This window comes from Lepus europaeus, chromosome 6, assembly GCF_033115175.1.
Source record: "Lepus europaeus isolate LE1 chromosome 6, mLepTim1.pri, whole genome shotgun sequence".
Taxonomy (NCBI): Eukaryota; Metazoa; Chordata; class Mammalia; order Lagomorpha; family Leporidae; genus Lepus; species Lepus europaeus.
In genome coordinates, this window is record NC_084832.1 from 228,227 (window position 1) to 255,839 (window position 27,613).

General features: G+C 56.5%; 1 protein-coding gene across 3 annotated transcripts in view; it reads left to right on the forward strand.

Moving 5' to 3' along the window:
- The first annotated feature begins 293 nt into the window (after positions 1–293).
- The window catches only part of RASA3 (RAS p21 protein activator 3), a 139,577-nt gene continuing 112,257 nt past the window's right edge, over positions 294–27,613 (forward strand). For 2 of the 3 annotated variants that reach the window (XM_062193894.1, XM_062193895.1), the window contains exon 1: positions 294–395. In XM_062193894.1, the coding sequence (XP_062049878.1) occupies positions 341–395 (55 nt within the window). In that variant the 5' untranslated portion in view covers positions 294–340. The remainder of the gene's footprint in view (positions 396–27,613) is intronic. The other variant, XM_062193896.1, reaches the window with a different exon arrangement.

The window sequence follows — 27,613 nt, forward strand, 5'->3', positions numbered from 1 at the left end:
GGGTGGGCCAAGGCCGCCCCAGGTCGCCCCGCCTGGCCGGGCAGGTCCCCAGCGATCCCGCCTCTGAGGCCCACCCGCCCCCCGAGCCGGGACCAATGGGAAGCTGCGGCTGGGATGTGGGCGGAGTCTCTCAAATCCCTCCCCCTCGGGAAATCGGCCAATGCGGAGCAGGGCCCGGGCCGTGGGCGGAGCCCCAGCCCTCGCCGCGGCCCTCAGCCAATGGGCGGCCGTGTGGGCGGTGCCGGCGGCTGGGGCTGGGAGGCCGCAAAGCGCGACGGAGCGCGGAACGCGGGGCGCTGAGCGCGGCGCGGGCGCTGGGCCGGCGGCTCCCGGGCGCAGCATGGCGGTGGAGGAAGAGGGGTTACGCGTCTTCCAGAGCGTGAGGATCAAGATCGGTGAGTGGCCGCGGCAGCCGCCCGGGGAGCCGACCCTGCGCAGCTTTCGGCCCGTGGGTCCGCCGCGGAGGCGCCCTCCTGGCTGCGCGCTCCCGGAGAGCCGAGCGGCCAGTGCCTCGTCCCCCACCTCGCCGGGGTCCGGCGGGTTCCTCCACGCCGGGGCGGGGGGCGCCTGTCAGGGGGCGTGCCTGCCCGCGTGTGGAGTGTGTGCAGGGTGTGTGTCTCTGTGTGTGCACGTGCATGCGCGAGCATGGGCCTGGCTGGACAACTGCACTGCAGGGGTCAAATCCACCGGGTTGGGGTCTCGCGTCTCCCCTTGCCACTTGGCCCGGAAGCTTCCTTTCTGGGGGCTGTGGATGTGCCGCTCCATCTTTGCGTGGGCGGGCGGCTGGCTGCTGTGTGTGTGTGTGTGTGCGTGCGCGCGTGTGGTGATGTAGCCTCTGGCTGACAGCCTGGAGCTGGCCTGACAGCCACCTAAACCGCCAGCCCCTCCCCCCTTCCATTGAGAGCCGACCGTGGGAGCTCGCAGTCACAGGGCCTGCCATTCAGGACCAGCTTTTCTCTGGGCAGCGGGAGTGCGGAGGGAATGACCGGGGAACCCACAGTGGGCTGGGAGGAGCGTGCAGAGGGGCCGGCTCTGGACTTCCTGCTTCTAGCTGGAGAGGCTCCCGCTGTTGTTTTGCCTTGGGACAGTGATGGCTCTCCCAGCCCCCAAACCCGGTGGTCTTCTGGAGTGACATCGATGAGGGGTGAGGATGGGGTTCTCAGGACCGACCCAGAGTGTCCCGTCCTGGTGGTCCTTCTGCCCCACTGCCCTGTGCTCCACATCCTGAGCTATTCCCATGGGGGGAAGGGCCGCCAGGAGCTGTGCCAGGCACCAGTGACATTCGATGCTGCCCGAGGGATTCCAGCCACACGAATCAGTGTGTTTCCTGTCTGCTTTATTTGGTGCACAGATCATCGCGGGGTCGCTGTTTTGATCCTTGGCCCAGGGCACTGCAGATAGGAAGTGGCGGCCTGTGAGCTGTGATGGGAGCAGGAAGGGACCTCTGCTCACAGGGGAGTTGATGGGCGTCTGAGCGCGTGGGCAGGGCAGAGGCCAGTCCTGGGACAGTTCCTTTGCTCAGTGAGTGAGCCCAGTGGATTGTGGGGGCTGCTGTGTCTCCTCACCCTAAGGGAGCAGGAGCGGTTCTGGGGAGATGGTAACTGGGGAAGGCGCCAGCCCTTCAGCCTCAGCCTCAAGGAAGGATTCCCACGCAGAGTTCAACAGAGGATTCACTTCTTTCCAGAATGTCCAGGGCGCAGCTTTGCTGGCCTGCCATGCTGTTTGTGGGAGAAGCTGCCTGACTGGGCTGCCTCCCCTCCCCACTGTGCACACTTTGAAAAGCTGTGAAATCCCCACACAGTGGAAGCTTCACCCAGGGCCCAGCGACCGGGGTGTTGGTTGCCTCTTGTCCCACATGGGCACTGGGTGTTACTTGGTCCTCTGGTGTCCCTTGCCCCTCGTGTCTGGGAGCAGCAGCTGCGAGCCCTGGCAGCAGTGCACACGCACCTGCCCCTCTCCCCCTGCGGGGCTGGCTCCAGGAGGGGTGTCTGTGTCTCTCTAGGGGGCAGGGGTGCGTGGGGAGCACAGCTGTGCAGGCAGAGGTGAGGCACATCCCCAAGTTTGAGGCAGCAATGGTCGGAGGTGTGTTGCTGAGATGAGGCCTGGGCTGGGGACTCTGCAGGCAGTCTGGGTGGGCTGGGCTTACCCTTGTTTGGCACTCCCACTGGCAGAAGTCCCCCCCACCCTCGGGAAGACCCGTCAGTGAGCGGGGAGTTGGGGGCGCCCCAGCCGGCTGTGGTGTGCCTAGCTCGTCACCTTCCTTCCCCGGCCCTCCGTCTGTGGCCACCCTGGACTCTGTCTTCCCGTCTGCCTGAAGTCTCTGGCGTTCCGCGGGGCTGCAGCTGGCCTCTTGCTGTGCCGGGGTGCCGGTGCAGCCTGCGGCGACTGTCCACCTCGGGCGCACGGGGTGCCGGTGCAGCCTGCGGCGACTGTCCACCTCGGGCACGCAGGGTGCCGGTGCAGCCTGCGGCGACTGTCCACCTCGGGCACACGGGGTGCCGGTGCAGCCTGCGGCGACTGTCCACCTCGGGCACGCGGGGTGCCTGTGCAGCCTGCGGCGACTGTCCACCTCGGGCACGCGGGGTGCCGGTGCAGCCTGCGGCTACTGTCGGGGTGACCCCCTGCAGGCTGCTCCCCCGCCCGAGCCTGGTTTTCCAGCAGGAGGTGGTGATGACTTCTGCGTCCGGGGGAACTTGCCAGGCAGTGCTGTTCAGCTCAGATAAACACCCCGGAAAGGACAGGGAGGAGAGCAGTCCCCACAGTCACACATCAGCAGTGTCTCCACTGTGCCACCTCAAGAAGGGACAGAACTTTTATTGGGGGGGGGGGGGGGGCGGGGAGAGCTTTTTTAGGAATGGGAGCCTTGGCTTTCTAAACAGGTTTGGAACGTGTGCTGCCCGCTCCTGGGTTCATTCAGAGGCTAGTGCTGGGGAAGATGGGAAGAATCCCTTCCTTGTTCGCCTTCCTCTTTCGTTTCCCTTCCACACTTTGCCAGTGAGATGACACAGAAGAAAGCAGAGTAAACGTAGATGTTTTTCTGGCCATTGGCTGGAGCCCTGGTCCTGCAGAACCTGCTGCCCTCGTTCGTATCTTGCTCAGCTCTTCCTTTGCACCCAGCAGTCAACACTGGGTGGTCACGGGGGTCTGGGTGTGCGTGTGCCACGTGAGTGCTGCCCGGAGCAGGTGTGTGCTCTGAGCGACGGGGCCGTGAGGAGCGCTCTGAGAGTGCTTGGTCCCACAGTGCTCCCCGGGCAGTGCCAGTGATGTTTTCCGTTGCCGTAATATTTACCACTTGTTTTAAAAAGTGTCATCTTCTGTTGATACACATGTTCAATAAAGAGCAGTAGTGCTTCTCTCAAGCTGTGTAAAAAAATGGAAATAAAACCGTAGCCGCATTCCATACAAGGAGCTGTCTCTTGATGTTAATGTCATTGTGCTGTCAGGCTGTGTTTGGGTGCCTGTGGGCCCTGGGGGCTGTGCTCTGTCTCCGCCTCTGCTGCCACACTTCCTGTCACTCCTGGGTCCTGCCCCCTCCCTCCTGCCACGTCATGCTCCCTGAGCACTCACGTTCCCCTCCTGCAAGATTAGAACTGTCTTCAAACAAGGGCCAGCCGTGAGCACCAAAACTGTCAACGCCTCCCTCAGCGAACTGTGGCCATGCCCCTGGCCTCCGGGAGCTGGGGGCCAGGAGCTGACCACCTGCAGACTCAGCATCTCCCTGCCCCAGCTGCAAGCGGAGTCTCAGCAGGAGGACAGAGAGGCGGGAAGGGCGACCCGGCCTGTGCTGCCCTGGCATGGAGGTGGCAGTGGGAGGAGCCTCCGTTTTTTTCAGGGGACTCCTACGTGGGAGGTGTGAGGCCCTGGTCTCGGCGTGCTGCAGGTGGCGTCCTGGCTGAGACAGGCGTGCAGCAGCCTGTTAGGTGGAAGTGGTTCCTACAGGCCCTCACGGTTCCGTGGCTGACCTCAGAGACAAGCAGCATTCCGTGGATCTGAGGCCATGACAGCAGTGCTGTAGCTTTGCCGTTGGACAGAGCAGGGCAGGGCCGGGCTGGCCACACGTGGGTCTTGGCATCAGAGATTTTAGGTTCTCCTGAGCGCTCTGATGCTAAAATTAACTTGGATATTCTCTTAACCGAGCTCAGCGGGCGGCCTGTGCTATTTTCGTCCCTGAGGGTGGTGTGCATGACTGTCTGTGTGTGCAGAAGCCGAGGCGCTGGGTCCGAGGGCCGTTTTGGCCAGAGGCTCCAGTGTGTGCTGGGCGCGCGTTGGGAGGAGGAGGGGTGCAGGCTTAGGAGGGTGCTGTGAGACTGTTGTTTAATTCCATTTGAATTCTCACAGTTCCATGACGTTGACACTGAGGAAGGGGGAGTCATTGGAATTAAGACAGGCCCATTCACCCTGCCTGTAGGTGCCCAGCTGGGGCTTGCATCCTAGAATGGGCTTATTCCCACTGCTTCATGCTGTCTCCTGTCTCTTCATCGTGGACCTGAGTGGGGGCATTAGGAGGGCTGGGGAAGAGAAATGGCCACTTTAGGAACGAGAGGCAGTCAGTGTTCAGGAGGGAAGGAAGGGCCACTAGCTTGTGTGCCTGGGCAGTGGGGTAAGGCACTGGCCAGGGGTGTCTGAGGCCTGCCACTGACCAGAGGGGCAAGGGTAGAAGTTGGAGAGCAGAGGAATGGGGATGGCCAGGTCTTGAGATTCAGAGTGATTGAGCAGGGTCATTGGCATCGCTCTGGCCCTGTGGGTACAGGGCGAGTAGACCTGTGGTTGGACTGGGGTGCAGAGGCCTCAGAGGTGACCCTGTGGACGCAGTCACTCAGATGGCAAATGGCCTTGCAGAGGCTTCTCCACACACTACTCTGCGGCGCCACAGAATCCGAACGACCACCCCATCCCGCCTTGCCCCCAAGCCACAGCGCTCCCTCCACTGAGTCTTCCTGGTGCTGCCTGCGTCACGTTTCAAGGCGGCACACCACGATTTAAACATGGCGGATCGTGAGTGCACAAAGGAGGTGGAGGCACTGGTCGGACACAGCCACAAGTGAAGAGGTCGCTGCCCTTGTTTTGTTTATGAAGCCTGAGATGTGAATTTTGCAAGTGGCACTTGAAGGCTAAGGCAGCTGAGTGCCTTGGAGGTGGTTCTGGCCTGGCTGCCATGGGGATTTGTTAAAAAAAAAGAAATCAGCCCGGTTCGAGCTGGCAGTTTACTTGAGCAAGAAGAGTTCTAGAAGGGGCAGCAGCGCTCTGGAGGGAGAGGCTCAGAAAGCCCCACCTGGACCAGGTTCTATTTGTAGCCGAGAACAGGAAGTGACCTGCACAGCCTGGCTGACTGCAGTGGCATCGGTCTGTTGTGGTCAACTTCGACAGCTTTCAGCCCGTGACTGGCCGCAGTCCAGCTGCCTGGTTAGGGGCCCACCCTTGGGCAGGTCACCTGTGTTTACACGTCAGGTCGGGTGTGCTTCACTGTTTGCAGAGGCCCCTCGGGGCTGACTGCGTTGTGGTTCAACAAGTCCCCCTTTTGGTCATCTCAGCCTTCAGCAACTGACCAGAGCCACGAGCATCATGATGCCAGAGTTTCCAAGATTTGCCAGTGTCAGAGTAGTTACTGACTGACGTCTCAGACCTTTGTTATTCCAACGGTAATCAGACCACTCTTTTCTGTACAAGTACGTCCAACTCTTGGGTGAGTACACACATCGCCAAGAAGGTGAAGTGCACTTTCCATCAGGAGTCTCTAGGAACCAAACCAAGTCAAACAGTTCTGACCTCTGGCATTAAAGACAGGTCAAGGGCACCTGAGACCTGTCTTTGGGGGATGATGGTGGCCGAGGACCCCAGAGCTCTGCAGGATGGTCTGACCCCGAGAAGTGCCCAGCTCTGCAGTTAGTCTAGTGACCCGACGGTGTGGAGCTCCCCTCCGTGCAGCACTAGGGTCAGGAGCCCCTGGAGCAGCCAGGTGTGCCCTGCAAGACGGCACAGGCTCCTTTCACCGGAGCCGTTTCCTTAGTGTTTGTGCCGTGTCTAGAGAGGCGGCAGCACCAACCAGCCTGTAACCACGCTTTCAGGAGAATCCTACCGGGCAGAAGAAAAGCACAGCGGCTGGTTTTGTTCAGCACCAGGCGTAAGCCTCCACCTGGGACAGAAAGAAGACCGAGTGCCTGGCGATGCTCACACAACTCTCAGGATGAGCCCCCAGGAGCCCCACTGGACCCTCTCCTCAGTAACTGGCCCCTTGAGCCCTAAGGGAAGTGTGTGGGACTTCCAGGGAACGCTACTTGGTAGACAGAAGCCAGGCCAAGGAGCACGAGCTGAACCAGTGCGGAGGTGGGGTACAGCAGGGGGATTCTCCACAGCAAGATTAGCCCCGGGAGCTGGGGGTGTCGGAGTGCCGGTGAGTCTGGGCAGTTCCTGAGCACGGTTCACAGGGACCACTGCTCTTGGCTGTAAGGGTGATCGCCACGCCTCCTGGCAAAGGACCCGCTGGGTTTACTCAGTGACGACAAAAAAGGAATCACTGGTAACCATGCAGGTAGCTCCCGAGTCTAGAGCTTGAGCCGCCTGGAAGCATAGCACACCTGCTCAGGTGACCATCCTGATAGATTTTCTTCTTCTTTTTTTTTTTAAGTACTCTTTTCTTTTCTCTTCTCTTCTCTTCTCTTCTCTTCTCTTCTCTTCTCTTCTTTTCTTTTCTTTTTTTCAAAATTTATTTGACAGGTAGAGTTATAGACAGTGAGAGAGAGAGAGAGACAGAGAGAAAAGTCTTCCTTCCGTTGGTTCACTCCCCAAATGGCCACCACAGCTGGCGCTGCGCCAATCCAAAGCCAGGAGCCAGGTGCTTCTCCTGGTCTCCCATGTGGGTGCAGGGGTCCAAGCACTTGGGCCATCCTCCACTGCCTTCCCGGGCCACAGCAGAGAGCTGGACTGGAAGAGGAGCAACCAGGATTAGAACCTGGTACCCATATGGAATGCTGGCGCTGGAGGCAGAGGATTAACCAAGTGAGCCACAGCGCTGGCCCCTGACAGATTTTCTATACTTGTAGCAAGTGTAGGGGAACAGAAGCTAGTGATGTTTAAAACACTAGGGATAACTTCCAGTCCCACTTTGGGGCTTCAGGGGGTCTCTCGTTGGGCACACAGAGAGAATCAGCACTTGTGGAAATTGCCTGATTTTTTCATTTTTTGGTATTGGTCGATGCAGCCAGCGGTGTGTTGCCGAAGCATCAGCCTTTGCAAAGGCCACCCACAAATGTGGTCCCAGGGATTCTCCTGGCGGGAAGTGGATGTGGTTGGCACAGAGGAGGTAGGAGAGGTAGGAAAAAGGGCTTTGTGTCAGCAGAGACATCCTGGTCCACAACCCTGGCACGGCTGCCCACTTCCTCCGCTGCTGCCTGCTCCTGGAGTCCCCTGGGTGTGCAGGCCAGGAGCCTGGAGGGCCCTGGACATTATGAGGAGTGATCCTGAGGGTCACCGTTCTCAAGCTGTGCTGCAGGCGGGGGGTGAGGAGCCTCAAGGACAGTCTTCCTCTGGTGTCACCTCCATAATGCCAGTCTCCAGGCTCTTGGTCATGAGAAGTTTGTCTGCAGTGGGTGGATCATGGGAAACCGCTTTACCTGATGGAAATACACTCGGCCATGTGATACCTGACGGCAAAATTCAAGAGGTTAGGAGATGCATGGGCCTGCTAGTAACTAATTCCTAAAGCCAACATCTGTTTCCCAGGAGCAGCAGACCTGACTACCATTTACAAGTTGTTTTTTTTTTTTTTTTTTTAAGATTTATTTATTTATTTGAAAGGCACAGTTACAGGATGACAAAGGCAGAGAGTGAGGGAGAGAGATAGATCTTCCATCCACTGGTTCACTCCCCAAATGACCACAATGGCTGGAGCTACACTGATCCGAAGCCAGGAGCCAGGAGCTTCTTCTGGGTCTCCCATGTGGGTGCAGGGGCTCAGGGACTTGGACCATCTTCTACTGCTTTCCCAGGGCATAGCAGGGAGCTAGATCAGAAGTAGAGCGGCTGGGACTCAAACTGGCGCCCATATGGGATGCCAGAGCTACAGACGGTGGCCTTACCCGCTGTGTCACAGCACCGGCCCCTAAACGTTTATTTTTATTTTTATTTTTATTTTTTTTGAGAGAGCTTTCCTATTCAGCAACTCACTCCCCAAATGCCTTCAATGGTTAAGATTAAGCTGGAAACTCAACCCAGGTCTCTCCTTGGGGGCAGCAGAGACGTAATCGTTTGAGCCATAGCTGCTGCCTCCTCCTATTCAGCTGGAGTCGGGAGCTAGAGCCCAGCACTGAACCAGGTACTCCCGTGTGGGACACGGGCATCTCAGCCACCTTGAGAAACGCCCGTCCCTGCAAGGCTCTGCACAACAGGAGAGTCCAGGACTCGGAGGGCCAGGCCGCCGTCCAGGCTGGTGATGAGCCCGCACTTAGGCTGGGTCCACATCTGTTTATGCCAGCTTTGTTTTCCCGAGTCAGGCATATTGTGTTGTACTGAAGAGATCATCGTAGCAAAGCTGACTTGGACCAGTATTACAGCATTTATTGAAACTGCATATTTTCATAATTTTAGTAGTGGTTAACTTAACCTGTAAGCCCGCCAGAGCCTTTCCTTGGTATTCAACCAGTTCTTGTTCTGCCTGATTTGTGTGAGCCATGTGAAGTGGCCATCTGTTCCCTTAGAGTCCATGAATTCTTGCCCAGGCCACTGGTGTCAGACTGTTGGACATTTTGTCTTCAGTGCTCTCTTGCTACCAGTGTTCGGCCGCTAGGAAATTTGTACGTCATATCCCATTCCCGTGCTAGTCGGCTGGACCACCCTCTCACGAGATTCCTCTTCCCTCCCCTTCCCCATCTTCCTTAACCCTGACCTTGCATACTCATTCCAGTTTGTTCTTTGCTGCCTGTCTTCCCATCCAGAAACAGCCCAGGTACTTTAAGACAAAATTTGCTTTCTTTCCTGTAAACAAAACAAAACCCAATAAAACAGCTTCACCCGTTAGCCTTTCTTTGTCAAAGACACATCTTACTCCTTTCTATTTCCCTGTCGTTTTTTCTCATTGTTTCTGTTAGTTACATGCACACATTAAACCTTTAACCTGCCATGTTTCAGTTTCCTGGGAACGCCAGAAAGCTGCCTCTACATTGGTAGTCTGTGCATCACAATTTCTAGAAGCAATTTGTTGATTAGAGTGTTTCATGATGTCACAGATAGCTTTAGTCTATTTGCAATAAACAATGGCAAAGTAGGCAACATTTTATGTCCATCCCTGTAGATTTTCACTTACTGTACAGATTTCCCTCAGCTTCAGCTTTCATTTTTTATTTTTTTATTTGACAGGCAGAGTTAGACAGTGAGAAAGAGAGACAGAGAGAAAGGTCCTCCTTCCATTGGTTCATCCCCCAAATGGCCACCACAGCCGGAGCTATGCCGATCCAAAGCCAGGAGCCAGGTGCTTCTCCTGGTCTCCCATGCGAGTGCAGGGCCCAAGCACTTGGGCCATCCTCCACTGCCTTCCCCGGGCCACAGCAGAGAGCTGGACTGGAAGAGGAGCAACAGGGACTAGAACCCGGCACCCATATGGGATGCTGGCACCGCGGGCAGAGGATTAACCAAGTGAGCCATGGTGCCGGCCCCTCAGCTTTCATTTTTGATAAGGACTGGTTAAGGCCTTCTGCTGTGGAAACTTCATCTTACTGTCTAGTGGATTGCTTGTAATCACCGTTTTTAAGTCATTTTTTCCCACTAATAAATTTTATAAGATGCAAGCTTATTTTCCTGTTAATCTAGGTAAAAAAAGTAGTGCCCCAGTATAAAATACACTCATAATGCTAAGAATCCTAAAGAGAGGACTTATTATTGTTATTGCCTACCAAAGATTACCCAAGCAATGTAAACCTCAAGCATTGGGTCAGTTGGTTTTCTGCAAGACTACTTCATTTATATACATACTTATTTGTTTACTCTTAATCTGTTATACCCTATTGTCTTATATATAGGACACATATAAAGACTTAAACTGAGCAATAGATGTACCACTTATGTTAACCTTGAAGTAAATGTTATATTATGGAATTATTGGAAGAAGTGAAAACTTAGGACTTAATGGGTTAAGGCCAGTTATATAGCACTCCTTGATAATTTGCCAATGTTATCAGGAGACAAAGATTCCCTATATGCTATACTGGCAAGCATACAGCGATCAGAATTCACAGCAGAGGCCTGCATTCACATGTGAGTGGAATGTGGGCCACCCCACACAGAGGAATCCCATCACGAGTGGGCCAGAGGGTTGCTGGAGAGAGAGACTTCCAAACATGGTTCCTAGTGACAAAAGACCTCTTCCCCATTCTCAGCCTCTTTTATGAGCTACAGGTGGTACCTTAACCAGATAAATAAGTGAGGTGGGGTCTTAGCACGCAGGAAGACTTTGGGGACTTTTATGACACTTCCATGTGGAATTTAAATTCCATGTGGTCGTCATGGTGGCTCCTCCTTCCTGGTCCCAGATGAGATACAGGTGCATCCTGGGAAGGTGGGCAGATCACACCGACAGTGAAAAAGACAGACAGTAAATTGCAGGGCTGAAGGGATTCCATCCCCTAGGCCTCATGGTGTACCTGCCTAGTTACATCGTGCCGGTTAAGGTAGTGTCACAAGGCAGAATACTTGAAGCACAGTATGGCTTCCTTCCTTCCTTCTCCCATCCCCTCCCCTCTTCCCCCATCTCCTCTGCTCCTGCCGTCTCTGTCCCTGTCCCTGCCCTCCTCTCCTTTCCCGAATTTCCCCCCTCTGGTCGCTGTCTTCCTTTCTTCCCTCCCTTCCATGTGGTCTAATCTCTTGGCGTCCTTCTCCCCTCCCTCCCTCCCTCCCTCTGCCTGTTGCCTTTCTTTAGTCTTCGTCAGTGTGCACCGCTCCCTTTCTCTCCTCCCTCCCTCCTTCCCTCCGCCTGTGCCATTCTCGCCCCTTCCACCCTCCCCCCACTTCCTTTCTCCTGCCTTAATTTCCTCCCCTTCCTCCTCCTCTCATGGCTTCCTCCCCCATTTCCTCCCTCCCTGTCCCCCCATCTTCCTTCATCCTCGTCTTCAGTCCTTTAACCTCCTTCCTCCCCTTTTTGTCCTCACCCCCCCATCCTTGCTCTCCTTCATTTCCCCCTTGGTTTCTGACCCCCACTCCTCGCCTCCCCTCCTCCCTCCTCGCCTCCCCTCCTCCCTCCTTGCCTCCCCTCCTCCCTCCTTCCCTTCATTTCCCCCTTGGTTTCTGACCCCCCACTCCTTGCCTCCCCTCCTCCCTCCTTGCCTCCCCTCCTTCCTCCTTCCCTTCATTTCCCCCTTGGTTTCTGTCCCTCACTTCTTGCCTCCCCTCCTCCCTCCTTTCCTCCCCTCCTCCCTCCTTCCCTTCATTTCTCCCTTGGTTTCTGTCACCCACTCCTTGCCTCCCCTCCTCTCTCCTTTCCTTTTTCCCTCCTTCCCTTCATTTCCCCCTTGGTTTCTGTCCCCCATTCCTTGCCTCCCTTCCTCCCTCCTTTCCTCCCCTCTTCCCTCCTTTCCTCCCCTCCTCCCTCCTTTCCTGTTTCCCTCCTTCCCTTGATTTCCTTTCCTTCCCCTCCCCGCCTCCCATTTCTTTTTCCCTTCTCTTTCCTTTCCCTCTCTCCTTAAAAGATTGGTGAATGTGTTTGAAAGACAGTGACAGAGAGGCAGACCCAGAAATCTTCCATCCACTGGTTCACTCCTCAGGTGCCCTCAGCAGCTGAGACTGGGCCTGGCTGAAGCCAGGAGTCAGGAACTTCCTCCTGGTCTCCCAAGTGGGTGACAGGAACCCAAGGACTTGGGCCATCATGTACTGCCTTATCAGGCACTTTAGTGGGAACCCGAATCAGAAATGGAGTAGCTGGGACTCGAACCTGTACTTTGACACTGGATGTGTGTTTCAAGCGGTGGCTTAACCCCCCGTACCATGCCTAGCTCCTGCCTAATATCTTCCTTCTGGATTTTGGGCACAATACCACCAGTGGGGAAGTATTGACTTGTGATCATCCAAGCTATGTGTTGTGAGTCCCCGGGTTCTCGCCGGTGGAGGTGGTCAGGTGGCGGGGTTGTGCTGCTGCGGTGTAGACAGAGATCGCACACAGACAGGTGAGGGATTTCCCGAGACGTTAGTCCGCTCTCGGAAACAACCGAGTTAGACTGGAATTCAGTAGATTTTCCACAGCACATGGAACCTGCAAGAAACGCTCCTTTCTTAAACCTGACTGGGATAAGCCCTCTACCAACTCAGCAGCTGCTTTGAAACAGCGAGTTAGGTTGTGCCTTAAACATGGGCCTGTTCCAGTCTTTGTAGGAAATAGACCTTGTTGCACCGTTAGCTCAGAATGTTCCATAAACAATTTGCTTCTCTAAATACACTTGCAATCTGGTCGTAAATCTCTGTCTGCAAGACTGTGTGACAGACTCAGCAATACTGTGCAGAAATACCTGGGAATCAGGAATTCAAAAGGTTTTCTGCTCCCACGGGAGAAGCGACAGCACAGGGAGAAATAAACTGGCACCGGCTACCTGACTGCCTGATGAGGGCCCTGGGAGTGAAGCCTTGGGGCTTCCTTGAGGGGGACGGCCTGACACAGAAGTGGACAGCTCCTTTGCTACTTGCCTGGCTGGCTGAGAGCACAGGGCTCTTTGGTCTTGGTTTAAAATCTGTGTAAGTAGGTGCTTTTGGTTCTTGTAGCTCTAAAGAAATGTGCCTCCTTGTGTTGGCTAAGGAAGCAGTATTTTGTTTAATCTGTTAAATGTCTCCATGTACCAATTAAAAAATACATAACATTGGCCTGCGCCACGGCTCACTAGGCTAATCCTCCGCCTGCGGTGCCAGCACACCGGGTTCTAGTCCCGGTTGGGGTGCCAGGTTCTAGTCCAGGTTGCCCCTCTTCCAGTCCAGCTCTCTGCTGTGGCCCGGGAGGGCAGTGGAGGATGGCCAAGTGCTTGGGCCCTGCACCCACATGGGAGACCAGGAGGAAGCACCTGGCTCCTGGCTTCGGATTGGCGCACTCGGCCGTAGCGGCCATTTTGGGGGTGAACCAATGGAAAAAGGAAGACCTTTCTTTCTGTCTCTCTCTCTCACTGTCTAACTCTGCCTGTCAAACAAAACAAAACAAAACAAAACAAAACAAAACAAAACAAAAACATCATTGTTGTGCGATTTTTGACCCTTCCTCTGCTACCTTGCCCTGCAAATCAGCAATTCTTGGCAGAGTAGAACCTCCTCACTGCTGCCACCGTCCCTGGGCGTGGGCAGGGCACACCCCTTTCTCCAGAAGCTGCAGTTCTGGGCATTTGTCCTTAGACACGGTGCTGGAGGAGTTCTAGACTCCGGGATCCAGGTGAAGGCTGACTGTCCCAAGTTTCTGCACACATCCAGGGCCCGTCCAGTTCCGCCAGGGATGTATCAGTCACACACACCCTCTGGTTTAAAAAGCCAAAAAACCCAGAACTTAAATGCCCTCTCAACATCCGTAAAGGGCCCAGTGCAGGTAACTGCAGAGCCGGGGTGCCCGTGAGTCCAGTGCAGGGTCTGAGCTCGGTGAAGCAGGAAATGCGGGACGGAGATAAAGGAGAGACGAAGGTGTGTGCCCATGGCAGCTCAGCTCGCTGGGAGCGCCGCTTTGGGTCCTGCTGACTGTGCCTTAGCTGGCCTCGGGAAAGTCACCATTCTCTCATGCCGGTAGGGACCGAGCAGGACGATCAGGGGCTGAGGGATGCCCAGCAACCGCATGGCGGTTTTTTGACGTAGTTTGAAGCCCTTATTCTGTTCATCTGGGTAGACTCGGGCGGGTGGTGGGTATGGCCCGGAAGGATGTGGCTGAGGTTACTGGGCTAATATCATTTCAGCCCTGGGTCAGAGGTCACTGCAGCCAGGGTCCCTGCAGGTCTGGGTCACAGCTGTGCAGCAGAGGTCACTACAGCCGAGGTCGCTCTCGGCTCTTGGGGCTGGGCTGTTCAGTGTAGTGGTCGACATGGCCCCACAGCCCTTAGGATGTGGCTCTGTGCCCGTGGTCATGGTGGCAGGGGTCCCTCCTGGCGACCTGGCTATGGGACAGTGGCTACCACGGTTGAGATCTCTCTAGCTGTGTTGCAGTGGTCATGGTGGCAGGGGTCCCTCCTGGGGACCTGGCTAAGGGACAGTGGCTACCACGGTTGAGATCTCTCTAGCTCTGTGCCCGTGGTCATGGTGGCAGGGGTCCCTCCTGGGGACCTGGCTATGGGACAGTGGCTACCACGGTTGAGATCTCTCTAGCTGTGTTGCAGTGGTCATGGTGGCAGGGGTCCCTCCTGGCGACTTGGCTATGGGACAGTGGCTACCACGGTTGAGATCTCTCTAGCTCTGTGCCCGTGGTCATTGTGGCAGGGGTCCCTCCTGGGGACCTGGCTAAGGGACAGTGGCTACCACGGTTGAGATCTCTCTAGCTGTGTTGCAGTGGTCATGGTGGCAGGGGTCCCTCCTGGGGACCTGGCTATGGGACAGTGGCTACCACGGTTGAGATCTCTCTAGCTGTGTTGCAGTGGTCATGGTGGCAGGGGTCCCTCCTGGGGACCTGGCTAAGGGACAGTGGCTACCACGGTTGAGATCTCTCTAGCTGTGTTGCAGTGGTCATGGTGGCAGGGGTCCCTCCTGGGGACCTGGCTATGGGACAGTGGCTACCACGGTTGAGATCTCTCTAGCTGTGTTGCAGTGGTCATGGTGGCAGGGGTCCCTCCTGGTGACCTGGCTATGGGACAGTGGCTACCACGGTTGAGATCTCTCTAGCTCTGTGCCCGTGGTCATTGTGGCAGGGGTCCCTCCTGGGGACCTGGCTAAGGGACAGTGGCTACCACGGTTGAGATCTCTCTAGCTGTGTTGCAGTGGTCATGGTGGCAGGGGTCCCTCCTGGGGACCTGGCTAAGGGACAGTGGCTACCACGGTTGAGATCTCTCTAGCTGTGTTGCAGTGGTCATGGTGGCAGGAGTCCCTCCTGGGGACCTGGCTAAGGGACAGTGGCTACCACGGTTGAGATCTCTCTAGCTCTGTGCCCGTGGCCATAGTGGCAGGAGTCCCTCCTGGGGACCTGGCTAAGGGACAGTGGCTACCACGGTTGAGATCTCTCTAGCTGTGTTGCAGTGGTCATGGTGGCAGGGGTCCCTCCTGGGGACCTGGCTAAGGGACAGTGGCTACCACGGTTGAGATCTCTCTAGCTCTGTGCCCGTGGTCATGGTGGCAGGGGTCACTTGTGCTCTTGGGGATGTGGCTGAGGAGCAGTGGTCACCATTTCACCATGGCTGGGGTCACTGAGCCCTGGTGCTGTCACCCCAATTGGTGTAGTGACCCAGGGCAGGACTGTGATGGAGACCTAGGCATGGTGTGTGTGGTAGACCTAGGTGGCTGGGTGGTGTGGTGACCACTGTAGCTGGGGTCACTCCTGTCTGTGCGCTGTCTCTGTTGCTGTCAGCTGCCAGGCGCAGGGCAGGACCGTGACGGAGACCTAGGCATGGGAGCTGGGTCTGTGCTGGTGCCAGCAGGAGGTGACCTCCGGGTGACCCTGGGGCACAGAGGCCTCCCCCACAGGAGTGCAGCCTGGCCAGCATTAAATGAACAAGCAGCAAGGGTGAAAGCCAAGTGCAGCAACTGCCGGCTGAAAGGTGAGACCAGGTGACGTGCAGGCTGTGTGGCGTGCGTCCTTCGGAGGCGGTGAGACCCGGGGACTATGGGAAGCCCTTCAGACAGAGGGACTCACAGCCGCCTCTCCGTTGGTGGAGCACCAGGAACACTCATGCAGGGTGATGAACAATAGGTGAGCTCTGGAAAAGGGAGCCTACGACTGTTGTGCGTGTGTATCTGCTTGTGTGTGAAGACAGGTAAACGACCTGAGGACAGAAGAGCTGAGAAGTCACAAGAGTTTGTTTTTAAAGATTTATTTTTTATTAATTTGAAAGGCAGAGTTAGAAAGGGAGAGACAGAGAGAGAGGTTTTCCATCTGCTGGGTCACTCCCCAAATGGCTGTAACTGTGAAGCCAGGAGCTTCTTCCCAGTCTTCCATGTGGGTGTGGAAGCCATCCTCTGCAGTTTTTCCAGGCACATTAGCAGGGAGTTGGGTCAGAAGTAGAGCAGCTGGGACTTGAACTGGCACCGTACGGGATGCCGGCACTGCAGGCAGAAGCTTAACACACTGTGCCACAGTGCCGGCCCCCAGAACGGTTTTACAGATCGAAGGAGGGTGGAAGATTGCCGAGGCCTCAAGAAGAAGGCGTTCTCTGAGTGCGTCAGAGGAGACGGCTGCATCGGAGTCCCCGGGACCCCCTGTGCTGCCCAGCAGAGAGGATGGGGCTGGCTCCCAGGGGCGCCTCAGGCTCTGAGCAGACTGACTGTGTCTGGAAAGCTGTGACATGGAGTAATGTTTTGTCACCTGCAGCAGAGGGCCCAACATTTTCCTTTGAGTGTAAGAAAGACGTTCGAGCTTTGGTCCAGATGCAGTTGTCATAGTACCTGGGAGCCCGAGGCATGAGGAGGAGTGGCGCGTGTTGTCCCCTGATTCCTGGCTTCACAGTTGCCTCCATGGGCCTGGAACCCCAGGAAGTGGTTCTCACATGGGGGTCATTAGTGCAAACTCGAGCCCATCTGGAGCATCAGCGCCTGGAAGATTTTGGATTGAGTGTTTTCTTTTTGCTAAAAATTACAGATCACCAAGACCATGGATCAGAACCGGAGATTAGGCATGGTAGTGTCTGGAAGCACGGGTTGTGTGGAGTTTCCGTGTTGGTGACAATGCTTTTCCTGGTTACACAAAGGTCCTGTGGTCCAGGGTCACGAGAATGGCCATGGGAACCACCTCCTCCCTGCCTGCCCTGGTGCCACCAGCATTCCCGGGACTGTGACAGGAGTCTCTGGGGTATTTCATGGAGTTCAGTGTCCTAATCATTAGTGTGCCTTTTCTGGAGTTTGTTTCTGAGCTTGGTGGTGTGCTCAGCTCAGCATGGCTCTACATTAGGTGTGATCCATACCCGACCCGTTGTTTGCACTTGTAGGAGCTGGTTTCACTTCCCTGTCCTGTTCTATCTGTTTTCTGAGTGAAGGAGCCACCGTGGGTAATCCCACACTTAGTCCCTCACACAGTGGGAGACACACCCCGCCCACCATCAGCCCCTCACGGAGCAGGGGACACATCCCAGTCAGCCCCTCACATGGGGCAGGGGGACACAGTCCTTCAGGGAGTGGGAGACACATCCTGCCCATGGTCAGTCCCTCCCTCGGCAAGAGACGTACCTGCCCTTGGTTACCCCCAGCCCTCATGCAGGGGTCATGTCGCACTCAGTCTGCCTCCGCAGGTAGCAGGGGGCATCAACATACGGCTCTGAATCCGCTCTGCAGCTTTGTTTTTTGGGTGTGTATGTGGTTTTTTGTTTTTTTTTCATTTTGAGGAAAAAGATTTCACTTTCATTTTTAGATCTTGTGGTTTCTCTTTTTCATCCTAAATCCAGTTCTAGAAGGTACTGGAGCATCCAGTTTGCTCTTTATTTCCTGTCCACCAGTGGCTGTGGGAAGTGTGGATGGCCCTGGCAGAGCCCGGTCATGTTGGAATCTGCCTGTGCCTGTGCCTAGAACAGGGAAGACGTTTTAACCCCTGCTGCTCTGAGGCTCCGAGAAGCTTAGGGCCTGCATGGTGCCGGGCATGCACCTGGACTCAGGACCAGGCTGCCACAGCTGCTGTGTCCTTTAGTTGCCAAGGCGCAGGATTTGTGGCGGGGCAGGAACCCTCCCCTTGGGTTGTCAGCTCTCTTTCCACCCGAGGCCCCTTTCTTCTAAGAGGTCTTTAAACCAGCATGGACAGCCTGATCTACCCAGAGAGAAGGCCTTGGCATTGACCACTGGTCCTGCTGGAGGCAGTGCTGGAGCAGAGAGCCCAGGGCTCAGAATCAAGACTTACCTGCCTGGAATGCTCACTTAGGCTGTGTGTGGACGCAGGGCCAGCCCCTGGGGAGGCAGCTCCCTTTCTTGCACTGGTGCCTGGCTCTCGTTCTGTGGCTCCATCTGAGCGGTTTCCTCCCCTGCTCACCTCCAGGGCCAGGCCTATCCTAGTGCAAGGAAAGCCCCCCTGTGAGGTGGGCACAGCTTGTAGCTGGTGGGGCTCAGGGAGCTCAACTCAGGCACTTTGAGGCTGTTCAGCCCCACACCTCCTGGCATTTCTTTATTGTGGCCCAGGCAAAGTTGGGGTTTTCCAAGGCTGGTGTCATGTTCCAGGAATATGGACTGTTTGGGAAAATCCATGTGTGTGTATGGGCCCTGGGGCCCTGCTGTGTTGGGTTCCTGTTCAGAGGTCTGGAGTGGGACTCATTTTCTCACGGCCTCTGGCCTGGGCTGAGCTGGGGAATTCCGGATTCTTCCGACAGCAGCTGTTGGGCTTAGCCTGCCCAGCAAGCCCTGCTGGGCCTGCACGGGGCTGGCCCTGGGGGTGGGGGCGGGGGCAAGTGGCTGGGAGAGACACTCACCCCCTCGTCCCTGCTGGCCTCCAAAAATCCCACTGCTGAGGTCACCATGGCTGGGGTCTTTGTTATTGCAGAGGGGGAGCACGGGCCCATGTGCCTGGGCTGGGCACCTGAGGGAGGTGTGGAGGTGGGCACAGGCTCCAGCCCCCAGCCCAGAGTGGAGGGCAGCGGCCCTGACTGGAGGTAGGGAGAGACCTCAGAAGCACGCTCCTTCGAGTCTCCCTGGACCTCTGCCCCCAGTGGCAACGGTGAAGTGCACAACTGAAGTGGCCTGAAGCCAGGGGCTGTTTCAGGGCCAGCAGACACTGCCAGCACAGGGCGCCCAGGGATTCCCGGGGTCCACAGAGCGGGGAAGCGGGGTTAGGTGGAGGGAGGGACCCCAGCTTTACTTTCCAAGGAGGCCGTGTCGTGGTTGTGTGTGCACACGCGTGTTTCTGCACACAGACACTTGGGACTGCCTGCGTGGCAGACTGTCACAGTCAGGATGCAGCCCCCAGCGGCTCCCACTGCCGTTCCCCTTGCGAGCCCCGTGGCCGCTGTGTGCTGAGCTGCATGGAGTTTACAAATTGTTCCTTGTTATCAGACGGTCCTCCTCCTCTTGACACGGGTGAAGCTGCCGACACACCGCAGGCAGTCACGGGGCTGGCCATGTGGGCGCGGCCCCCAGGAGGCTCTGGGGTCTGTGTGGCTGCCCTGTCGCCAGGCTGTCTGCACCTGCCTTTCCTCTTCCTGTGACTTGAAATCTCGTCCCTAAGCTGCTTTTTGATTTATAAATATTTTGGATTTGTGTAAGAAGCTGTTAGTTTTTAGGCCCACAACTCAGGTTTATTTCTTGCAGTTTTTCCCCACTTGCTTCTGGGAACGTCCGAGCTGAGCTGCCAGGGAGCCTGGGAATAGCCTCAGCGTGGTGCCTGGAACGCAGGGGGAGGGGCCCTATTCCTGGGACAAACTGACACCATGGGCAAGTGGTCGAGAGCCTCTCCCTGCGGGTGCCAGCAGGTGTGTGGGTCCCTGCCGGCTAGGAGGTTCTGATAGTAGAGGTCCTCCCTCGGTGCCCCGGGCAGGCTCGTGGGCAGTTTGGGTATGGGGCTTGCTTTAGACCAGAGGTTTCTGGTACAAGCATGGGCTGGTGCAGATGCCTCACTGGAGGGAGGCCAGGAGGTCCCTGGGGGCGACACGTTCCTCTGCGCCAACGTGGATGCCGGCTGCAGGTGGCTTCCCATTGCACGGGTACACAGCAGGAGCTCCCTCCAGGAATCACTCCTGTAACGTGACAGGAGTCCCCCACGGGTCCCCCCTTCTACCACCTTCCGCCCTCCCCACTGCCGGCTGTGTGCAGAGCTGCCTTCAGTATTTGGACAGTGGAAAGGCAGGGCCATGTGATAGTAGGACACACTCTCCACCGTGTCTCTGCAGAGTTGTTTGGTTTTCACATTTATTTTGTTTCCGTGTTTTCTTCAGGGGAGTCTTTTTTTGTAAAAAGATTTATTTATTTATTTGAAACTCAGTTATGGGGCGGGGGGAGAGAATTCAATCTTCTGTTCATTGGTTCACTCTCCAGATGGCTGCAGTGACCAGGGCTGGTCTGGGTTGACGCCAGGAACCTGGACCTCCATCTGGGACTCCCATGCAGGTGCAGGGGCCCAAGCACTTGGGCCATCTTCTGCTTTCCCAGGCCATAGCAGAGAGCTGGATCGGAAGTGGAGCAGCCAGGACTAGAACCGGCGCCCATATGGGATGCCAGTGCTTCAGGCCAGGGTGTTAACCCACTGCGCCACAGCGCCGGCCTCTAGAATAGCTGCCTTTTAAGAGTTGCCATAAGGCAACGGTGAGAGCCTGTACTCTCGCTGTGTCCTTCACAAGGATGAGTGGCGTAAGGTTATTTTTCAAGGGCCCCCCCCAAAGTACTTCCAGGTTCATTCAGTGGGGCCTGTAGTGGTTACTGGGATTCTGCCAATAGGTGTCTCCCTGGCCCTCAGGAGCCGTGGACCGGGGATGCCCCAGGATACGCAGAAGATGTAGGTTGTGCTTACTAGGACACATGTCACAGGATCGCTCGCGGGAGCACAGCTGGGGGCTTTCCATTCCCCGGGAGAAGGCGCTCCTGTTCTGCTAAGGAAGCCTCAGACATCCAACTGCTACCCCTGTGTGCCATGAACAGGCTGCACACAGGACGCATGTACACACACACACACTGCCCTCATGCAAGCACATACTTAACAGGCACGCACACCTCACACGTGTGCACATGCACACACGTGTACGCTCGGCCCCATGCTGAGTACAGTGTCTTTTACAAATCTGGAAACTCACTGCAGATGATGGAAACTGTTTGCAGAATTAATTTTTGGTTTATGAAGTGGCACTGTTAGGAAGAATGGAATGAACCTGTGTCTGTCTGTCCTGAAGCAGTTTCCCTCCTGTCCAGGAGGCTCCGACGGCCGTCAGTGTGTTTCTGGAATCGCCTGCTCTTGGTGGCACTGGCCGCTCTCACACTGGAGGCTCCTTGGGTCCTCAGCATGTGGCCTTTTCTTGGACAGCAGAAGGGGGCCCATGGGCCTGTGGACACCATGTATTTACGCCTCACGTGTGTGTATTTCAGAGGCTCAGTTCCCTCTTGTAAACGCCAGGCGTGGCTTACAGGGGATTGGGGATGGGAGGCGAGATGCGGTCACGCAGAGGGGCCGGCTCTGCACAAACCTGCGTTTTGATTTGTGTCTTTCTTCCCTCAGGAGGTTCCTGTTCAGCCCGTGGGGTTCTAGTGTGGACAGGCGGGTAAGGGGCAAGAGTGGAAGGGGGGCCCTTGGAACACATCCGAGAGGCACCGCCCAGGGCCGGGTGAGGGCCGTCCTGAGTCTGGGGCTTTTGGGACATCCGTGGGGTCTGTCATCTGTGGCTTGCTGTCAGGACACACAGAAAACCAGGAGAACTGAGGAGCTGTGTGGCATCCTGTGTCCTTTGTCCTCGGTAATGGCAAACCTGTCCCTGCTCAGCCGGCAGCCAAGGCCTCTGCACAGGTCACAGCTCCACTGCTCCGTCCAGCCCCAGCACTTGTCCAGTGCCGTGGGGTCTCAGCCCGGCAGCTTTGCCTCTCAGGCACATCTTGTGTTAGTCATGGTGGGGGGTGCTGCTGGCATTGAGTGGTGGAGGGGAGAGGGTGGCACAGCCCTCTGCCATGTGAGGGGCAGTCCTAAGGTGTCGGTGGTGCTCAGGACGAGAAGCCCCCGTGGCCCTGAAGGACCCATGGGAGGAGAGATTTGGGGACACAGGTCAGACACCTGGAGACTGCAGGCTGGGGCTGGGAGCAGGTGTCTTTCTCCACATCTGACCAAGACCATGGTTGCAGGAGGAAGGGGCGCTGCCCAGTGGTCTGGGGTGGGCAAGACCTGCCAGGGTCATGGGAATGAGACTGGCCTGGGTGTGGCCCTGCCGCCAGCTCCTCGGGTCACGTTGGAGCCAAGTGAGGCTCCTAGAGGGTCTGGGTCTGTGTGGGTCTCAGGGTTCTGGGGGGCCAGCCCCTCACTCTCATGCTCACTAGATGAGATTGCTCAAGAGTCTGGTGTTTTCCCGACGCACTCAGCTGCAGGTGACAGCCTCTGGTCATCACCGGCTGTGTGAGCTGAGTTAGCTGCTGCCTCCTGCCCCAGGGCTCCCACTGTTCCCTCAGGGTCACTGCAGCCTCCAGGGGACCCTGGAGAGCCCCAGGCCTCTGAGCACAGACCCTCTGTTCCCCGGGTGCTCAGTCACATTCTTTAAGCTGGAAGAGGAATCTCACATGATGTGGCTCCCGTGCACGGCCACTGCCGCAGACGTGGGTGTGCTGGGCTGCTCCTGGCAGTGCGCGCACGGAGGGGAGCCCGGTGAAGAGCCGCCCTGGAGCTTGTCGGATGCTGCGTGACAGCTGTCTCCTCGTCCTGGATCGTGCTGTGGCTTTCCACACGACCCTGCTTTTAGGACAGGCAGTGGGTGTTGATGAGTCGTGAGCTGCTCTGTGGACCGCTGGAGATTGCTCAGAGCAGGCAGAGGCTTCTGTGCGTGGAGCACCTGTCTGGGCAGATCGGAGTGGTTGCTCGGCCCCCGCTGCGAGCCTGGTCGTGCAGCACTGTGTTCGTTTGGCCAGCTTGCGTCCAGTGGAACTTATCGGACCGTGCTCAGGACAGCTCAGCTCACAGTGGGATGAGGCCGGGTGGATTCTGCTGCAGGATGTGAATGAAAGTGGCAGGTGTCCCCTTGGAGGTGGTCGTGCCCCTGAGGGCACAAGGGAGGGAGCCCGTGGAGCTGCCAGTGGGTCTGGCTGTTTATACATTGAGAGACCTTGGCTCTGTGGCTTGTCCCGTGGTCTCTCCATGGCTGCCCACGTCGGCAGGGTAGGGGCTGAATCCCTGGCTCCGCTCCCTGCTCCTCTGGGTGGATGCCGAGCCTGGCTCCCCTCCTTGTCTGTGCTGTGGCGATGGGCTGCTAGGAGGCCCTCAGGCTTACACCAACGACTTGTTTGGATTTTATTATTTATTATTCATTTATTTGGAGGCTCTCAGGCTCACACGAATGACTTGCTCATGTTTTGTTAAGGGAAGGAGTCAACAAGAATGGTGACGAACGAAGAGAAAGTTTGCTTTTGCAGGTAAACCAGATGCGCACTAAAGCCCGGCGCAGGGCAGCCTGTGCAGCTGAAGGAGCAGACGGAGCAGGTGTGGGCACCAGGGAAGGGCCGGGAGGTGCTGTGAGGAGCCCCACACGGGCAAGGCTGTGATGTGCCAGGCTCTGTCCAAGACAGCGCTGGACGTGAGTCTGATAAAGGAAACCCCGGGGAGTGCAGAGCAGGAAGTTCACATGGGACAGGAGGAAGTTCATTTTAAGCCCCCAGATGCATCTGTGGAAGACGTCCTGTCGTGGTGCCGTGGCTGAGGACAGGGCGATTCCCTCCGTTGGGTCCCCCAGTGCCAGGCAGTGTCTGCCTGGGACATTGTGAGTGCTGAGTAACCCTGCATGGAGTAGATCAGTGACTGTAGCACACGCCAGCCGGTCTGTGATGCGCGGTTTCCATCTTGGAATCGAGGCAACAGATGCTGCCGGTCTGATTTTCTCATCATTAGCAAGTCTCTTTCTAATTTTAAAATTTACTTACTTGGAAGAGAGCGAGCAAGATAGAGCTTTCATCTTCTGGTCCACTCTCCAAATGCCTGCGGCTGGGCCAGGCTGAAGCTGGGAGCTCAATTTTGGTCTCCCATGTCGCAGGCAGGGACCCAGTTACTAGCGCCATCACATGGGTCTGTGTCAGCAGGAGCTGGATTGGAAACGGAGCTGGGACTTGAACCCAAGGGACTCGGGCATGGCTTCACTGCTACCCAAAATCGCACTCTGTGTGCCTCTCTGTCGCCGTTTGTCAGGGGCGACCCAGTAGTGTCCTGTGTTACCTGGGACTTCCCTTTTGTTTATCCTCAGCCGGTCTGAAGTCATAGCACTCAAGGTGGAGCTGTGTGCCCTCCACAGGTGGGGCCCACCCAGAAGGAGCCCTCCCACCCCCAGTCTCCTGGATGTCCTTAGAGGCAGGGCCCACGCACGGGGCTGTGTCCTGGGATGGAGAGGGACACAGTGAAGCTGACGATCACAGAAGGAAGCCTGTGGGTTCAGGAATGGGTGGTGGATTGGGGTGCACTGAGCCTTACTAGGGTCCTGCATCCTGCAACTCCCGTCCTGGAGTATAGGCCTCTGCCAGAGTGGTCTGGCCCTCCCTCTGCGCCCCTGTGCCCCTTCCGCCCTCGCCACCTGCTGTGTGCTCCTGGCTCCCTCTCTTTGCCCCCTCCTCATCCCCTCCTGCTGGCCTGTGAAAGGGTTAGGGTTAGGGTCAGGGTTCAGAGTTCAGGGTCTGGGTCACGTTCCTGCTGGGCGGCAGCTGCATCCTCTCTGCCCTTAGAGACCTGAGGGTAGGTTGCAGCCCCCACCCCCACGGCCTTCAGACTGCCTTCAGCATCACCCTGGGGGCTCAAGGTACAGAGGTCGGGCCCCACCCCACCCTCAGAACCAGACACGGAGGGTGAGAGTGGCTGTGTTTCCACAGGTCCTACAGGGACTTCAGAGGCTGCCGCGGTGAGAACCCTGGCCTGAAGCTCGTGGGTCTCTTACAGCTGCTGCAGGTTGTCACCTGAGGGCCCCATGCTCTGTCCCCAGGCTGCTGTGCTTAGAAGGCAGCCTGACCTGCCGTCCAGGTGCTGGGGTGTTTGCAGAGTGCGTGCAGCGTCCCATACAGGCCACACAAGGCCACACCCAGTGGCTTTTGTCTCCTCCACTGAAAAAGTTCTTTGGAACTAGAGCGAGGGCTGTCCCTCCGCCAGCAGCATGGACTGGAGATACTTTGGGTCAGCCATGTTCTGCTTTGAAAGACTGTTCTTGTGCCTTCCCCCAACCCAGCCCTGGGGTTTCACTGTCCCCTGTATCAGGGCGGGATGTCTGGTCCAGGGGCCACATGAGGCCCATTGAGTCTTTTGGTTTGGCTCTGCCAAGGCAACCACATGTGGGACTGGAAACTCAATAAATCTACAGCAGGTGCATTTTTAGTGATAATTTTGTACAGCCCACAAATAATGTCATCAATATGCAGGTATCCTTGGAAGGAAAGAGGCTCCCCAGCCCTGCAGTGGAAGCATGGTTGTTTAAGTTGCAAGTGGCGAGGGGGGTGGATTCTAACTACTGACCTTAGATGGAGGTTGTACATGATCTGCATTGCATTTGAGGTTTATCAACAGGTTGCAGAGTTAGAGGCCAATATGGGGGAAAAAAGAGTTACAGGTGTCATGGTGGGCATGGCGTGGTCCAGCGTGGTAACCACTGCCTGTGACAACGGCATTCTGTATCGGATGCCAGGAGTCCTTGCCGCTCCACTGCCAATCTAGCTCCTTGCATTGTGCCTGGGAAAGCAGCAGAGGATGGCCCAAGTGCGTGGGCCTCTGCACCCACGTGGGAGATCTGGATACAGTTCCTGCATCCTGGCTTCAGCCTGGTCCAGACCTGGCCTTTGGCCATTTGCAGAGTGAACCAGTAGATGGAAGACCTCTCCCCCACCCCTTTCTTTCTCCCTCCCTCCTCCCTCCCTTTTTATCACTCTGCCTTTCAAATAAATAAATCTTAAAAAGCAATGTCATGGGAAACCCTGTTCCTGGGGGCTCGGCAGGCCTAAGTCCGCATGGGGGCAGGAAGTCTTTCTCTGCGTGTCAGCAGGGCGTGGTTGCAGCAGGTCTGTGGCGTCAACAAGCTGTGTTGTGCGTGGCAGTTTGAGGGCTTTGCCTTGAGCAGCATCTGTGATGAGGATAGCCTTCGTGTGCAGGGCCCGGCGGCTGAGCGAGGGTCGGCGGGTGCAGGCCCAGAGAACCCCACTGCTCAGAAGTGGGCCGTGAGCTGGGAGACCCGATGCTGGGCTGAGGCAGGGACACTGGTGCCAGGAAGCGGGCAGGGTGCCCAGCTTGACTGTCCCCCTTTTCCTGTGCTTAGGTGTCCTCTGTGGACACTGTCCACTGTCAGCCCACATCCTCTCTGTCCCGGTGCCTTCAGGTTCCCAGTCCCCACCATTGCCCTAACCACCGGGCCCTGGTCCTGGGGCCTCCTGCCTGGTCCCTGGCCCTGACCCTGACCTCTGCCCAGAGCTGTGGTGGAATGGGGTCCCTTTTGTCAGCTTCTGCAGGGCGGGGACCGGGGAGCTCTGACTACCCCGTTTCTTAGGTGCAGGAGAGCTAAGGTGGGAGTTTTCTTTGGAATCTGCTTAATTCATGGAAAGTCAGGAACGCTCTTGGCTGAATAGTGAGACAGCCGAGGGCCCGGATTCCCAGGGTCAACCCTGGAAGCAGTGTGGGGGCTGAAGCTGAGTGGGAGCCCAGGGTGCAGGCCTGGGAGGTCGAGTGCCCCGAACCCAGGACCCGTGGGGGCAGTGAGGGCGTGGCAGGTACCGGGTGCCTCAGGTGTGGGCTGAGGGTCCCGGGCCGCACTGTGCCCGCTCCAGCCCGTGCGGCGGGACTGCTGTCAGCGGCGGCTGGGCGGACGTGCCCGTGCTGGCCGCCGGCCCTAGGAGCCTGTTTTCCTAAAAAGGTGTGAGATGAACCCGCAGCTCTCGGCGTGGGGACTTGGACAGGCATGCCCAGTCAGCGCCAGCCTCAGCCAGGCCGTGCGGGGCCTGCTCGGCCCGAGTTCCCCGTGCGGCCTCAGAGGGGGCGCGGGCAGGGAGCAGCTAGCTGGCTGTGTCCGGGGTGTGCTGCTTTCCTGGGTAAAACGTTTTAAAAATAGAATAGCGTCGGCTAGGACTACAGAGCCTTCTGCAGGGGCAGGGAGGGCCGTGAAATCCCTGGGGACGGAGCTGTCCTGGCCGCTGCACCGGAGTTCCCGAGTGACTCCACGAGCAAGTCACTGGACCCCGCCCCGCGCCCCGCACTCCCCTGCAGGGTCTGAGTGGCTTTGTGAGTGTCTGGTGGAATGGGCGTTTACTCACACATCTCCAAATCGTGTCTCATTTTACAGTTTACAGCGTTTTACAGAATTGCTTCAATTACCATCAGTAAAAAATTGACTCACTTTTTGATATAAAAGGAAGGAATAGTTGACAAAAGAGAAATCTGATCCAGTCCAGTTTATTTAAAATAAATTAATTTCAAGTGCTATCAAATTTGTAAGCATTTCTATGACAATAAACATAATGCATGCTTTGTAGAAATTTTCATAAAAGCTACTTTTGAGTTTTCAAGAATGAAAAACAAGTTACCCCATGAGAGGACCTCAGTGTCATGTGGTGTCTTATGTCCAGTTGGTTATCTCCATCCTTGTATTTTGCTGGATACATTGTGTGTGCATGTGTACTTACTACATGCTAAACACAGCACACACAACATTGTGTGTGCATGTGTACTTACTACATGCTAATCACACACGCATTGTGTGTGCATGTGTACTTACTACATGCTAATCACACACGTATTGTGTGTGCATGTGTACTTACAACATGCTAATCACACACGTATTGTGTGTGCATGTGTACTTACTAAATCTAAACACACATTGTGTGTGCATGTCTTTACTAATGATAAAAACACATGCAAATATCATTGTGTGTG